General features: G+C 42.7%; 1 protein-coding gene across 1 annotated transcript in view; it reads right to left on the bottom strand.

Annotated features, from left to right (window-relative positions):
• The window catches only part of RELN (reelin), a 320,676-nt gene that overhangs the window by 19,073 nt on the left and 288,004 nt on the right, over positions 1-13,599 (bottom strand). Inside the window, exons 48-55 of the mRNA XM_010581098.1 lie at positions 10,280-10,420; positions 8,743-8,920; positions 7,733-7,926; positions 6,950-7,206; positions 6,021-6,175; positions 4,993-5,207; positions 4,137-4,314; positions 1,499-1,674 (exon numbers count right to left, since the gene is read on the bottom strand). Of these exons, the coding sequence (XP_010579400.1) occupies positions 1,499-1,674; positions 4,137-4,314; positions 4,993-5,207; positions 6,021-6,175; positions 6,950-7,206; positions 7,733-7,926; positions 8,743-8,920; positions 10,280-10,420 (1,494 nt within the window). The remainder of the gene's footprint in view (positions 1-1,498; positions 1,675-4,136; positions 4,315-4,992; positions 5,208-6,020; positions 6,176-6,949; positions 7,207-7,732; positions 7,927-8,742; positions 8,921-10,279; positions 10,421-13,599) is intronic.

Here is a 13,599-nt window from a genome sequence, read left to right as displayed (position 1 = left end):
CATGGCTGGGGCTGGAGCATGTGCCCTGTGAGGGGAGGCTGAGGGACCAGGGCTGGTTCAGCCTGGAGAAGATGGCTGGGACTGGGAGACAGTGGTGACATATCAAAAAAAGGGAGGTTCTGACTGGATATAACGGGGAAAAAAAAAATCACCGTGAGAGTAACTCAACACTGGAACAAGCTGTCGAGAGAGTGTAGGATCTCTGTCCTTGGAGTTTTTTCAAGACGCAATGGACAAAGCCCTGAGCAATGTGGTCTGAATTCAGTGTTGACCTGGCTTTGAGTGTGTGGTTGGACTAGAGACTCCCCGAGGCCCCTTCCTTCCTGAAAGGTTGTGTGATTCAGAGAACTCTTGGTGAATTACAGAAGTGAGAGTGTGTGGCTTCATTAAAGCCATACAGTCAAGGTAAATGATGTTGAGGTTGTCTTCTACATCTTGTCCTTAGCTTGTCTAAACTGACATAATCCCACTGCTCTCCAGTTAAGTCATCCTTTTCTACAGCACGTGGGTGGAGTGGGTCTTGTACGGGCATCCAAGAGAGGACAACCGGCAGAGGTTATGTTCTGAACTCAGTGGGAGACTGTCCTGGTTTCAGCTGGGATAGAGTTAATTTTCTTTCTAGTAGCTGGTATAGTGTTATGTTTTGGATTTAGTATGAGAAGAATGTTGATAAAACACTGATGTTTTCAGTTGTTGGTAAGTAGTGTTCAGACTAAGTCAAGGATCTTTCAGCTTCTCATGCCCAGCCAGCAAGAAGGCTGGAGGAGCACAAGAAGTTGGGAGGGGACACAGCCAGGGCAGCTGACCCAAACTGGTCAAAGGGATATTCCATACCATGTGATGTCATGCCCAGTGTATAAACTGGGGGGAGTTGGCCGGGAGGGCAGATCACTGCTCGGGAACTGACTGGGCATCGCTTGGTGGGTGGTGAGCAATTGCATAGTGCATCACTTGTTTTGTATATTCCAATTCTTTTATTATTATTGTAATTTTATTATTGTTATTATTATCATTATTTTCTTCCTTTTTGTTCTATTAAGCTGTTGAGTTTTGCTTTTTTTCCCTGACTCTTTCCCCCATCCCGCTGGGTGGGGAGGAGGTGAGTGGCTGTGTGGTACTTAGATGCTGGCTGGGGTTAAACCACAACAGAGACACAGCTGGTGACACCAGGAGTGGAGACAGCAATGCCCAGGAGACTGCAGTATCTCGCCACTTTGCAGGACAGGCATTGCTGACCCTAGGACATTCCTGGGAAGGAGGACCTGCTGCTTCACCTGGACATGGGAGACCCTTCCCACTGTGCTAGGGTGAGCCTTGCTCTCTATGACTCATCTGAAAGCATCACTGCCTTGACAATCATAATCTCCTTAGTGTCTACCTGAGATAGTGCTATGAGTGTGGTGTCCTAGGAGTTCCCTGAGCTACAAGCTATGTTGCCTGCTGCTTCATCAGCGTTTAACAGAGTTCCCCATTAAAATGACATGGAAACATGACCTACTTTGCTCCCCGCAGGTCCAGATCTTGAGTGACAGCCTGCCTTACAGTTGCACCTCCAAAATACAGAGTTGTATCTTCTGCGAGAATCCCACACTCAGTACATGTATTTCCACCTTCTAAGGACATCCATAGATCTGGTTTAATTTCTTCATTGTCAAAGCGCTCTTTCAGGAAAGTCTGTAAGGTGTTTAACATAAAGCGCAGGTAATTATGATCTTAAGCCTTTCTGATGACCACAGCTGGAACTGACCTAAACATGTTTGAAGGGCTCATGAACACTGTAAAAAATTTTTTTCAGAGTGACTGAACATAATCACTTCTGGCTGAATATTTAGCCACTTGAACTGTATTGGCCAAATGTGAAAATATGTTTGGGCTAAATTTTAAAATACTTGGGAGGTAATCCAGCACACTAAAATTTGCATGTGCAAATGAATGGGTATATCATGTTTGCGCAGCAAGATTTTGGTAGCCGGGAGGCTACAGGGGTGGCTTCTGTGAGAAACTGGTCGAAGCTTCCCTGATGTCTGACAGAGGCAATGCCAGCCGGCTCCAATACAGACCCGCCGCTGGCCAAGGCCAAGCCCATCAGTGACGGTGGTAGGACCTCTGGGAGAACAGATTTAAGAAAGGGAAAAAAACTGCAGTGGGCACAGAAATGGCAGCCAGAGGGAGAAGTGAGAACATGTGAGAGAAACAGCCTTGCAGACCCGCAGGTCAGTGAAGAAGGAGGGGGAGGAGATGCTCCAGGTGCCGGAGCAGAGGTTCCCCTGCAGCATTGCAGCCTGTGGAGGACCCCACGCCGGAGCAGGAGGGTGCCCGAAGGAGGCTGGGACCCCATGTGAAGGCCGCGCTGGAGCAGCCTCCTGGCAGGACCTGTGGCCCCATGGAGAGGGGAGCTCACGGTGGAGCAGGTTTGCTGGCAGGACTTGTGACCCTGTGGGGGACCCACGGTGGAGCAGTCTGCGCCTGAAGGACTGCAGCCCGGGGAAGGGACCCACACTGGAGCAGTTCATGAAGGACTGCAGCCCATAGGAAGGACCCACAGTGGAGCAGTTCGTGAAAGACTGCAGCCCATGGGAAAGACCCACGTTGGAGAAGTTTGTGGAGGACTGTGTCCCATGGGAGGGACCCCACGGTGGAGCAGAGGAGGAGTGAGGAGTCCTCCCGCTGAAGAGGAAGGAGCGGCAGAGACAAGGGGTGAGGAAATGATCCCAACGCCCATTCCCCGTCCCCCTGTGCTGCTGGAGAGGGGGAGGTAGAAAAAATTGGGCATCGAGTTGTGCCTGAGAAGAATGGAGGGGTGGAGGGAAGGTGTTTTAAGATTTGGTTTTATTTCTCATTACCCGACTCTGATTTGATTGGTAATAAATTAAACTAATTTCCCCAAGTCAAGTCAGTTTTGCTCATGACAGTAATTGGTGAGTGATCTCTCCCTGTCCTTATCTCGACCCATGAGTCTTTCATTATATTTTCTCTCCCCTGTCCAGCTGAGGGGGGGAGTGATTGAGCAGCTTTGGTGGGCACCTGGCATCCAGCCAGGGTCAACCACCACAATGGGTCTTATTCATAACTGTGGTTATTTAAGGGTATGTAACACCACTCCAGTACATATCTAGTATGTGTGGGAGAAATTGCTATTCTGTATTTTTTCCCCCAGCAAAACCAGTACTGCAATGAAATTTTAGGGTTATTGTAGTGAATATGCATTTATGCTACTGTATGCACAAATATTTGCAGAGAAAACCATCTAGAATATATCTCTGATTTCCACTTACCTCCAGGTATGCAGTAAAAGCAATGCCATGAGTGAAATCCTTGCTTTAAGGAGACAGTAGTAAAACTCCCCTAGAATTGCTAGCATTTTATCCCAAATGTCCTTAATGTGAAGAATACATTACTAATTAAAAATTGCAAATAGATAATATTTGTCCATGTAATTAGTATCTCAGATGAAAAACAGAAGGTTATAATAATTCAAATGACATGATAAATGAAAAGTTAAATAGTTAAATTCTCTTTAGACAGAATGCTGCTTAACCTGTTGTTTCTGTGGAGCGCAGACCTATTCTGTTCTTATCTGATGTAGAAAAAATGAGATGGTAAACACTGCATTTTAAACTAATTTGGGGTTCCTTACATATTCTTTTCTAATATGTTAAGTTTTAAAAATATTTTAACTTTTAAATTAGCAATATCTAACTAGATTTCACTCACTTGTTAGAGAGTTACACTACTAATAGCTAGGTGAATTAATTTTATGTAATTTTATGTCATTTTCTTGTATTATTTACTTCAGTAAGCCCTTTCATAATAAAGACAATCTTTCTACAGGTCTTGATCAAATATAATCATATGTGCAAGCGTGATTTAGATCATGTAATGATGATCTAAGGATGAACAGTGAACTTTATCACAGCTTTTTCGGGCAGTGTTACTTGCAAAGGAACAAACCCGTCCTTCGATACTGCACAAATAGTTTTATTAAAAAATGATAAAAGGGCTGAAAATGGATTTGAGTATCTTTAGGCTGACAGGAATCAAAGCTAAATTTCCAGTGGGATCGATCTCTCCTCTCTCTCTCTTTCTCAGCCAAACACATGGCAAAATTCATTCTTTAAAACATGCAGTAAAATTACCTTCAATGTTTGTGTCAGATAGCAGTTTGGACCCGAATACCCAGGATCACAGATGCATTGTTCATTCAGGCAGTCTCCATGACCTCTACAGTTTTCCAGACAACCAGGGCCCAGATAGAAATTATCGATGGCCCACTGCATATCTGAGTATTTCTGGTAGAACCGAAACCTCACAGGACTAGATATAAAGGAATGAAGAAAAACAAGACATATGTATAAAACAACTTTGCTCAATTGAAAAAAGGTGGGTGAAACACAATATGCTTATGACCGTACTATGCTCCAAGCTTCCACAAGTTAATATCTGGCAGTATCTGCTGAATTGATTTTATACATATCTGTATCTTCTTCTTCATGTGTGTACTAACTGCGATCTATGGATGGATTCCAGACACTGGTGGAGCTGGAAAAAGCTATTCCAGCTTCTTGCAAGAGAATTTCAATTTTGGTTACACTTCCTGAGTAGATTACTCAAAGAATATAAAATATTTTACTTTTACAGAAAAAGACAAATGGTTTGCATATGTGCGGACTACTGCAGACAATAAGGGTAACTTTTCCACTCAGTAAGGTCATAAATCTACTCTTTAAGTGACCACAGCTGTCTGAACAGAGCAGAACATGCTGTACAGGAGCAGACTGCAGAGAAGCAAGGATAACTTTGCTGGTTGTTCAGACCAAGAGTCACGGTCAATCTTGGTTGATAGGAAATAAAATTACGCACCATACAAAATGAATATGAATGCTGCTAGTCTGCACTTTCCTTGAAAGAAAATGAATAGGCAGATGTATCCCCTGTTGTCTTTTCCAGAAGGTACTGAATCCAAGACAAAATGACTACTGAATTCATACTTACTTGCCCACAAGGTTTTCAGGCAGTGAGTAAGTTACTCTTTTCCATCCTTTTGTGGGAAAGAAGACAGATGGCTGTGAAACACTTCCAGAACATTTTGGATCAGCTGGTAAACACTGAGGTACTAAGTAACTCCAGCTAACGCCAAAGTCAGTGGAATACTGCACATGGACCTGATTTTGTGCAAGTTTTTCTGAGGTTTTACATCCAACAGAAACCTAATAAGGAAGAGAGCATAAGTAAATTAGAATTATTTGTGGTGGTGGTTAGAGTTTAAAAAAATGTTTGAACCTGAAAACTGCAGAATTTTGCTTGAAGTGATGGCAGTAACAGTGCTTGTATGGTACCAATCATCTGCAGATCTCATCAATATTCCCAAGACTGAGAACAGGCACCATATTCTGAGTTTCATTTTCTTCTAGCTAGCTCACATTTCTGGATTTCCAGGTTTTGATGCTTGTGACTTATACCCCAGTACACCATAATTAACAAAGTTAATGTCCCCTCCCGACAACCTAAGATTTGAGTATTTCGGAGGAGGACACCCAGCTCGATTATGTTAGGCGGACAGTCTTTATGGGACAGATGTGCAACGAGCTCTTACAACTTCCATATATTGATGGGTTATTTCTTTAATTTAGGTAAAGGGCTGTATGAAGGGCAGTTTGGGTGCAGGTTTGATGTGAATGCATGACAGCCTAGGAGTGGTGTGGACTACTTTGGAGCTGCTTTTCATTCACCAAGCAGCTGTAACAAAATAGGCACCTTGTTTATGTGTAATATCCATATTACATGAGGTCCATACAACGGCTGTGCTGGAAGAGAAGTCTGTGTCACCTCTGAGAACAGCCTGTGGTATTAAAGCTGACCAACACAGAGTAGGTGAGAAAAATGAGGATGGCCTATTAGTAACACTTTTCCCTGCAGGGAATGGCTCATGCATAGGCCTATACGTCATCCTACTTCCTGAAAAATCTAGACATGGAGAAAAATGTGTTTTTGAATAATTATATTGCAGACAGAGATTTTACCTTGAACTGCATAATCCAACCCTCTGTAGGAGTCAGGTCGTGGGTGACCGCGTAGACCTCTCTGCCATCATGGCTCCCGCAGATCATGACACCATCAGGAGAATCACAAAACCTCTCAATTGAGCAATCATCATGGAATAACCAGTGTTCATTCACTTGAAAATAAATGGCAATGTCAGTAATATACAATGACAATATAAATTAAAGAAAACAGGGAGTAGTGTTAACCACTAAAGGTGATTCATGGCTTTATTTTTCAGCCTATGTGAGAATTATTTAGTACTGCTCCTGAGAATGTCAGTACCCCATCATTCCCATGTACATATTTATTACATTTATCACAGTAAATGCTCAAAGCACTTCTTACTACTCTCTTACATAGGCATTATAGCATTATTTTTTAATGTTCAAGAAGTAAGGATCTGAGATTTACTCAAAACATAAACTTCTGTTGCACTGGACATTATGGGAGAACTTTTTAATGGGTGCTGCCTACATGTCTGCACAAAGCATACCCCAGCATTGTTAGCTGTTAAACCTTGTAAACATCCAGAAATACATCCTCTACAAAATTTAGTTCTAAAATGTAACAACTTCCCTAAAGAATGTTTAAAAAAATTAGGAACTAGGAAACAGATACTCAGGTTAAGAAATCTGCTTAGAATAACCTGTCACTTTTTAATCCTCTTTTTTTTCTTTGAAGAGAAATTAATCTTCTAAGTAAATTCATGCAGTAAAAAAAGAAAAGTTACATTACATCTTTTCATTTTGCATTTTGTGAACTAAAAACAAAAGACAAGACCCCCTATAGCGATGGTATTGTCTGTGATATCCATCACAGTAAGACAAAGATTCAGAGGCTCAGCAAGATTTGGAAATTGCTGCACTGACTTCTTGCTTTTTAACTTAGATCCACGTGAAACCTTTACCTGTAGTTTTGTCTTCCATGATCATGTCAAAGGCAATCCTCCCGGTGGGCCCTGCATCGGCAGGGGAACGTTCATGCTGCGGCAGGGGAGCACTGCTGAATGTGTCGAGCATCACTGTCCTCTGGTCAGCTGAGCCAGAGATCAACACGTTGTCGATAGCCCAGTCGTTCTGATCCAGGCCATCGTGTTTAGGCTGCCACCAGCGGAAGCGTGTCCCAATGGTTTTGGCATCATAGGGAAGGAGGATGTTCACAAAGCTGAAATAAAAAGTGGAAATTAGTTGTAGGAAAGCCACAAGAGGAGGACACTTCTTGATGCTCTGTGCCAGGTGCTTTGACCAGGTCCACTCCTCTTGTTTCCTAGAGTATGTGGAAGTTGGGAAAGAAGGAAAAGACTGGGTGATCTAGCCTACATTCCCCTATGGGAGATTGCTGAAACAAAAACCTTCCTGATCACTCCCAATGTCATCCCTGGGACAGGGGCTCAGAGCAAGGTGGGAAGGGCCAGCAGCCAGACTGTGGCATGGTTTGAGCAACCTCATGTGCTCCAATGGTACTCATGGGACCAAATGCAATGGTCTAGACTAGCAGGGTATGACCATAAGGTCCTAATTAAGGGAAGTGTTAAGAAGGAGAATGTCCACAAGAACTGGACAGGCTGAACTCTTAAAGATCTGACATCCAAACCACAGCACTAATATGTCCCACAGGTTCTTATGAAACATTCAAGGCCACCTTCCTTTAGTACAGGAAATTATATAGGCAGAAGAAGGTAACTACAAACCCGGGCTTGCTGAACTGATCATAGAAAATTTCCATTAAGAGGCTCCAGGTGATTCCACCATTCACAGAATACTCCAGCAGCACACCTTGGTTGCGGTTGTTAGGAGTTATCAGACATCCATACATGAAATAAAACTGGATGAATTCTGCACTGGTGAGGTTCAAGTCCACTGTAACTAACATACGGCTGCAACCCTTAAAAGCAATGAAAAAATACGTTGGCTGGTGTTGGCTGGCAAAACTTACAAACATAAAAAGTGTTAGACTATGCAGTCACTATTAATACGACTTCATGTTGTAAAACCTTCAAAATTGTACAAAATTATACTAATTATAACCAAGGTAAAGCTACAACAGAACAATAAATGTTCTTTCCTGAGGACATAATTTCAGTTATGTTCCATCTTAAAAATTCCTGTTGTGTATTCATACACGTTGCTACTTGTACCTACAGCTTTACAACATTCAGTATCAAGAATTGTATTCACCTTTCTTCTGAATACAAGAGTTAAAAAAATCCATGCCTCCAGTGTAAAACACAAGGTTTTCCACACAGAATTAATGAATCACTGATTATGTGCTAATGGCTCAATTTATGCAAACCATCAAATGGCACAGCAATTTTAATATGTGTGTTGTTCCATAATCCCTTATACATTTCACATTGCTTCACTGCTTAGTCTAATAGTTAGTGGTGCCTACTTAGTCCTACTGGAAGGAAATGGAAATGTAATGCGTCTGTTAGTTTATTTTAGAAAACTTGCATCAGTTTGAAACTAGTTATAAATGTGCATGGAAGAGATCTACAAGCATACCTTTTTTTCTGGCTGGCCCTACTCTGTAGGACCTGTCTGACTTTGACCTTCAGCTAGGCAAAGGATATAAATTTTTTTTGTATGTTAAATATGTTATGCTGATGTTTTTTAACACCTTGCTATTTATTTAACTTTTTAAATCAGTCCCATTTATATTGTCAAATGGAGTGAGTTGGCCCCCGTGCTGAGCACACACCCCGCTGAAGTGAAGAGCCATCCCAGAGGCTACCGCCCCGCAGACTGTGCTCAGTTTGCCCCCATTCACTGTCAGCCAGTTCTGGTTCGACGGCGAGCGATTGAAGTTATCTTTCAGTTGTGTCGGAAGGGGGGTCTCTGGCTCGTCACAGTACAGCCCACCCCAGTGTTCATCGCAGCTGCAGAGGAAAACAAATGCAAAATTCAGCTGGCAAAGGCTCTGCATGGAGGTTTAATCAGTGCCATGTTATTCCACATTAAGGTGCCATCTTATTCCGCGCGGAGGCAGTCTGCATCATTTACTAGCGCACAACTGGTATATGGGGGTTTCAAACATCTGCCACTTTTTGTAGTTAATATGAAACAAAAATGACTTTAGGAAGGCTAGTATTACGTATCATTCAAGCTGCTAATACAGCACAGAGTAAAATCAGTAAAATACATTGTACTTGAATAGATAAACCTAAGAGAATGTGCCAAGCCTAACAATGTTCTACTAATGTTAAATTTTAAGTAAGTTTCTGTAAAATTTTAGTGGATGGGTACTTTCCTGTTGTTTCTTTATATAGTTCCCCTTTTTTTTCTCCTCTGAAAAACCTTCTTATATTGTGTCAAAGATTGGATAACAGCATGGAAATGTGTTCTGCTACTATGCAGATTCCACCAGGGAGATCGTGCCTTGGTACTTCAGTGCTGTCAGGATAGAGGACAACACAATAATATGTCTATTCTGCAGTGGAATATATTTCTAACAAACACAGTCACAGCACAATTATACAACCATTCTCCCATTTCTGTTGCCATTTGTGGCTGGAAAAAAGCAATACATCCATCTGGAAGGTATTTCTCTGTTGCCAGACAGACAAATCTGGGGAGATCTGGTTGTTGTTTGTTAGCTTTGCAGGGCTCTATGTGGGCTGTTATACAGACAGTTTGAGGATCAAGCCAGTCTGCCTCCACTGGCAAACCCTACCATGGAGCAGAGGCATCAGGCCATCAAGCCAACACCAGTCCCAAGGCAAAATCTGGCCCTGTGAAGAACTGGTGTACATCATTCTGCTTAGTGGACGTGTCCCACCTCCAGCCCAGGTCTTCTGCACCCAGCACCAGGACGAGGGCACAGGGACACAGCATGAAACCTCTTGGGAATAAGGATGACATCTTCTGGGAAGCTCCAGGACTGTATATCCCTAGAGGGGTGTGCAAACTCAAGGGGTCCCTTCTCCCTACCTGGTGGGAGGGGAGCCAAGATGCAGCATAGGCAACAGCAGAGGCGATGCATTGCCACTGAGGAAAGGACCAGCCAGCATCACCTATGATGCGCCAACAGGCAGAGGTCTGGCAGAGCCAACCCCTCCACTTACCCTTCCTCTAGTTATTTCTATTCCCAAGTGGTCCCAGTGCCCTGCTCCATTTTAACAGCAAAATCAACCTTCCTTTTAAAAAATGTATCAAAGTCTTTCCCGCAAGTTCATTAACATGACAGAAGGAGTGAAATTCTACAGTGCTGGGCAGGACAGGGAATAAATGGCACTCACACACAGTTGTCTTGTGTGCACTTCCCATGGCCACTGCACATGTCTATGCAACCATCCCCAATGTAGATGTTATCAATTGCCCACGTTTGCTGCTTATCGAAAGGAGCAGGCTGGTGCCAGCGGAAACGAGTTGCTTGAGACCTTTGGGAGAGAAAGAAAAACAGAAAGGTAGTATTTCTAGCTAAGCTAATCTTTATTTTGACTGAAAGGAAACATCAGTCTTGAGGATAGACTGCTCCTGGAAGGTTTGTTTGGTACCAACACAACCCAGGGCTGATTCCTGACAACGACAAGGTCCCTGAAAAGCCAAGAACAGGGTGCCCAGATTTTGAGAGCAGGACAAAGCACAGGTGCTTGATAGCATGCTGAAAGTGCAGGAGGTGGGAAAGGGATCACTGGTGAGAGCAAAGCAAGTGGACTGTGGTTGGTGCAGTGGAGAAGAGGGTAGGAAGAAGGTGGTGTGCCCAAAGGGAAGCTCAGACCAGTCATAACCACGTCCCAGCACAAATCCAAACTTGAGGGATGGCTGGGAGCTGGATCAAGCCAGAATCACCCAAATCCTCCAAGTTCCATCCTGAGCCTGAGTTTTATTGCTTCAGTTCAAGTCAACACACTAACCCAACTTCTTCTCTATGAGTTCTCCCAGCTACACTTAGGTAAGAGCAGCTCTAGGGAGTGTGTTGACTCCTAGGCAAGATGCTGCCATTTATAAATCTACAGGGGACAGGTGAGAGCGCCTGTGCAGAACTTGTGGCATGATCCTGGTTTTGCAGTTTCCTTCCTCCCCTCCATCCAGCGCTTGGCTCGGAATGTTAAGAAATTATCTATGGTGTGATCCTGGCTCCTTTCAGTAAATAATTTCCATTTTGTTGATTAAAGGGGGCTTAGCTCCCTATTCAAACACCTTGCTTTGATGTAGCTATATGTGAATTAAGTGTCCCAGCTCCCAAGACAGATGATGAAAACCTAGACAAAACAGTTAGGGGACACCACGTAGCTATTCAGCTCATGCAGCAGTAGATATCTATATTTGAATAGCTGTGAATAGATGAATTTCTGTAACTTATCAAAAGTCCCATTTTAAATTCAAGCTAGTCCATGTTTTGCTGTATAGCACTAGATGGCAGCCTTGAACTTTTTGTAGTCCTGTTTTGAAACTCAAAGAGAAGTCACAATTATTGTAAACACCAAAACAAATAAACAGCAAAATTCCCAAAATTTATTCAGTGTAAAAATACACCTTTTATGGTAAGGTCAATGTTATCCTATGAATTATTTCTTTACAAACATGTTACATGAGGTGAATGAATAACAAGTTTATCCAAAGAGAAATCTACTGCTGTGCTGTGTAGATGTTCACTAAATAGCATTTTTAAAAGAAATCCATAAACTGTGAGGAAGCACCTGTATCTTACACTGCCTGCTTTAGATTTGGTGCTTCACTAACAATTTATGGAGCTGATGCTCCTGGGAGAAGCTTTGTATTTGCATTTGCATTTTAAACTCAGCTCTGAGTAAGTTAAAACTAAGTGTTCATTTCCTTCTACAGGCCAGAGGTCAGTCAGAGAGCACTCTGGGGTACATGAGCCCTAAAAGGCTATGTTAAGTATGGGTGCTGTGTGTGCCGGGCCAAGCTCTTGACTACGTAGCCTGCATGTCCCTAAAACTTACAGGAACAAACAACTGGAGACACACACTGCTATTAATACAGCTTGAAATAATAAAGTAGCATAAAAATTATATCACATCTAGACTAAAGGGACTATTAGCTGCACTATTCCATATTCTAAAGCTTAACATCCCCCTTGCTTGTGAGCTAAGGTTGTAATAACCTCTCTTATGCAACCCCTATCTTAGTATCTTTGGGAAATGGTATTACTTGAGGCAACAAATACAGTTATTGGATTGGACAGAAGAACAATCTTTGCCTCAGTAGGGCATCAGACTTCTTTTGACATATACTGCTCAAAAAACTTTTCAGTCTTAAAATCACAGTTATTCATAAACCTGAGTTTATCTTGGGTGGTGGGTTCCTTTCAGGTCCAAATTCAATTGGTTTGGAACATCAACCCCAGTCCTGATTTATCCTATCCAGCCCCTGAAAGCCCCTCCTGGACAGAAATTTACAGACTTTATACAAGAACTGTTGGGGTAATGGATTTTACAGACAATATGTAGTAAAGCAGTACAAAAGAGGAAGCAGAGGAGATCAATGCTGGGAAGAAGTCCTAAAAAAGCACTATTGACATGAAGCATTGCAGTGAAGATAGGGAAGTGTCTAGATGCCCCAAATGATTAGTAATAGAACATGGGCTTTTCCACTACTAGTTTAAAAATGTGTGGCAACTATATAGGCACTCTCAGTACAATTGCTAAAGAATAAAGGTCTCTGTTTCCCAACTTGTATGTGCATTAGCTGGCATCTTCCATAACAACCTTCTCAAACAGGCATAGGCTCTGCCTGTGCTGTGGTACTTCTGTGCCTGCAGTCAGCTCAATCTATGCCTATGGGAGGATCTTGCACTCAGCAACAGGAGCAAAGCTGTAGAGTCAAGTTCCAAGAGCCTAATGTCCACGCTACCTGTGTTTGCAGGGCTTTAATTTGGGCTAGCTCTACGCTGGCTTTATCAGGTGTGACTGCATGGAGAACAGTCACAGCTATCACTGCAAAACAGCACATCAAGAAGGATGCAAACTGGAAGGCTGAACTACCCAGTTGTCCCTAGATGGATCTTTTTGACAAACAAAACAAAAATCCAGCAGTTTTCAGGGCACTGGAGGGAACAGCATGACAGCACTCTCAACAGCACTGTCAGTCCCAAACAGCTCCTTTCACTGCAACCTCCCAACAAATCCCACAATTTTTCTTCCCTCAAAGACAAAAGAATGTAGGAAAAGGAAGAGAAGGTGAAAATGGGGCATGTGTGAAAACAAGGATGGGAGCATCAAAGCTGAAAGAGACACAAAGGATACAAGGAATACACAGAAAAACAAGGAGCCTGGAAAGTGCTACATTTAAAACACCAGCTCATAGCCAACAACACCAAGCACAGGGTGCAGTGGGGATTCAGCCAGTCCAATTAGCTACCAAAACAACCAGAATTTAGTGAGGCGGATGATAACATGAGATTCTTTAAAAAGTTCCCTCATCCCTCCCCAGGACAAGACAGACAAAAATTTCCTATCTTTAAATAACTAAGTAAAGTAAATGCACCTAGTAGCTTTGCAATTTTTATGCAAAGCAGGATGGGGCTTCATTTACTTACTCTTACTTGTTGCTATATACATGGACCAAACAAAAATGGCAAGGTACAATTATT

The sequence above is a fragment of the Haliaeetus leucocephalus genome, unplaced genomic scaffold (genome assembly GCF_000737465.1).
Source record: "Haliaeetus leucocephalus isolate CR32 unplaced genomic scaffold, Haliaeetus_leucocephalus-4.0 Scaffold751, whole genome shotgun sequence".
Taxonomy (NCBI): Eukaryota; Metazoa; Chordata; class Aves; order Accipitriformes; family Accipitridae; genus Haliaeetus; species Haliaeetus leucocephalus.
This window is presented reverse-complemented; position numbering and strand designations above follow the sequence as displayed.